The sequence below is a fragment of the Octodon degus genome, unplaced genomic scaffold (genome assembly GCF_000260255.1).
Source record: "Octodon degus isolate 3935 unplaced genomic scaffold, OctDeg1.0 scaffold00058, whole genome shotgun sequence".
NCBI lineage: Eukaryota > Metazoa > Chordata > Mammalia > Rodentia > Octodontidae > Octodon > Octodon degus.
Window position 1 is genome coordinate 2,491,831 of NW_004524634.1, and position 1,707 is coordinate 2,493,537.

Below are 1,707 nucleotides of genomic sequence, written 5' to 3' on the forward strand. Positions count from 1 at the left end.
TTAAATCACTGTGTAAACTCAGGTTTTGGGTAGTCCTGATACAGTATAGGTAAATATTAATCATGCCTTACAGTTTTATTAAAACTATTAATATTATCTTTAAAATAGATATCCTGATTGGAATCCAGAGATCCTCCCATCAAGAAGGTAATATTTTTTTAATGGGATTTTTTTAATGGTATTATTATGAAAACTTGATTTTCTTTTAAGTGTAAATAGTTAATTTAAAAATGTTATTTTTAATTGTGTCCTTTCGCCATTTTTAGTTTTGAACACTGGGCAAATGTAGATACCTCTGTGAATGTTTCTTATTTCTGCTTAGATACAAAGCATCTCCTAAATTTTATATATAACTTAATACTTGTAAAATATAATTGGTACAGGGAAAATCCTGAGAAATTGATGACAGTTCTGTTCTGTGAACTAGAGAGGTGTTAGAGGACTGACCATGTGTCTTCATCGTTTCTTCCATACCTATCAGGTTGAATTACACTATAACAAGTAGGCTTTGTTGTTTTAAGTAAGTACTTACTACTGAATTTGGTATTGAGTTTTAAGAAGATACTTCTGTCACTTACTATAACTTAAATTTACCTTAAATTGTTGAGTCCTGCTTCTTTTATTTTCTTATTTTGTAGAAATGAAGGCAATAGAAAAGAAAATGAAACTCCAAGAAGACGTTCTCATTCTCCCAGTCCCAGGCATTCTAGGCGATCCAGCTCAAGTCACAGGTTCCATCGGTCACGAAGCCCAATACGTTACATTTATAGGCCAAGAAGCCGAAGTCCAAGAATTTGTCATCGTTTCATTTCTAGATTCAGATCTAGATCCCGATCCAGATCCCGTTCGCCGTATCGAATTAGAAATCCATTTCGAGGTAGCTCAAGATGCTATCGATCAGTTAGTCCTGAGAGGATATCGCGGAGATCAGTAAGATCATCAGGTACAGTGATACCCATGAAAGAGTATTCTCCTTATTTAAATTAAGTTACTTTAAGAATCGGTGAGGTAGCTCAGTGCAAGCACAGGGACTGGGGTTCAGTCCACAGTACCACGTGCTGCACCAGCCCCGTCCCCGGTCTCACTGAACCAGCAACGGAGTTCAGGTGTGGTGGCATACCCCTATAATCCCAGCACTAGGGAGCCTGAAAACAGGAGGATCACTATGAGTCCAAATTACACTAGGTAATGAGACCCTGTAAAATAAATAAAGTAAGTTACTTTAGTTCCTTTTGTTTGGATTTTGTTCTTTTTTTTTTTTTTTTTGAGACTAGGAATAGGGGAAAAATGGAACTCCTAACTGGAAAGGTACCTGGGATGAGTTCATGTTCTCTAAAACCAAAGAATGAATTTTAGGAACAAACGGAGGTTAAGAGCAGAATATATTTATTGGAGGAAAGAAAGCTCCTGTCCTAGAGAGGGACAGAAGGGGGAGCCCAAATGGGTTGTCCCTTGTTTGGATTTTAAGAATGAAATATTTCATTAAATTTTAAAATTGTTACTTGAAGTCCTACCCATATCTCAGACTTATTCTATGAACTCTGGAGAAGTATGAGAGAATGTTATCTGTCTACTGACTTCTAGTTTAAAAACCAAGGATATAAAAGCATAGTTGCCTTTAATTATAAACTTCATTCATATATTTAAATTTTTATTTTTTTTAATTTTATTTATTTATTTGTGTGTGTGTGTGTGTGTGTGTGTGTG

The 1,707-nt window shown here is 35.4% G+C and overlaps 1 protein-coding gene across 1 annotated transcript in view; it reads left to right on the top strand.

Moving 5' to 3' along the window:
- The window catches only part of Znf638 (zinc finger protein 638), a 189,318-nt gene that overhangs the window by 116,485 nt on the left and 71,126 nt on the right, over positions 1-1,707 (top strand). Inside the window, exons 4-5 of the mRNA XM_023718402.1 lie at positions 109-147; positions 639-943. Coding sequence (XP_023574170.1) covers positions 109-147; positions 639-943 — 344 coding nt within the window. The remainder of the gene's footprint in view (positions 1-108; positions 148-638; positions 944-1,707) is intronic.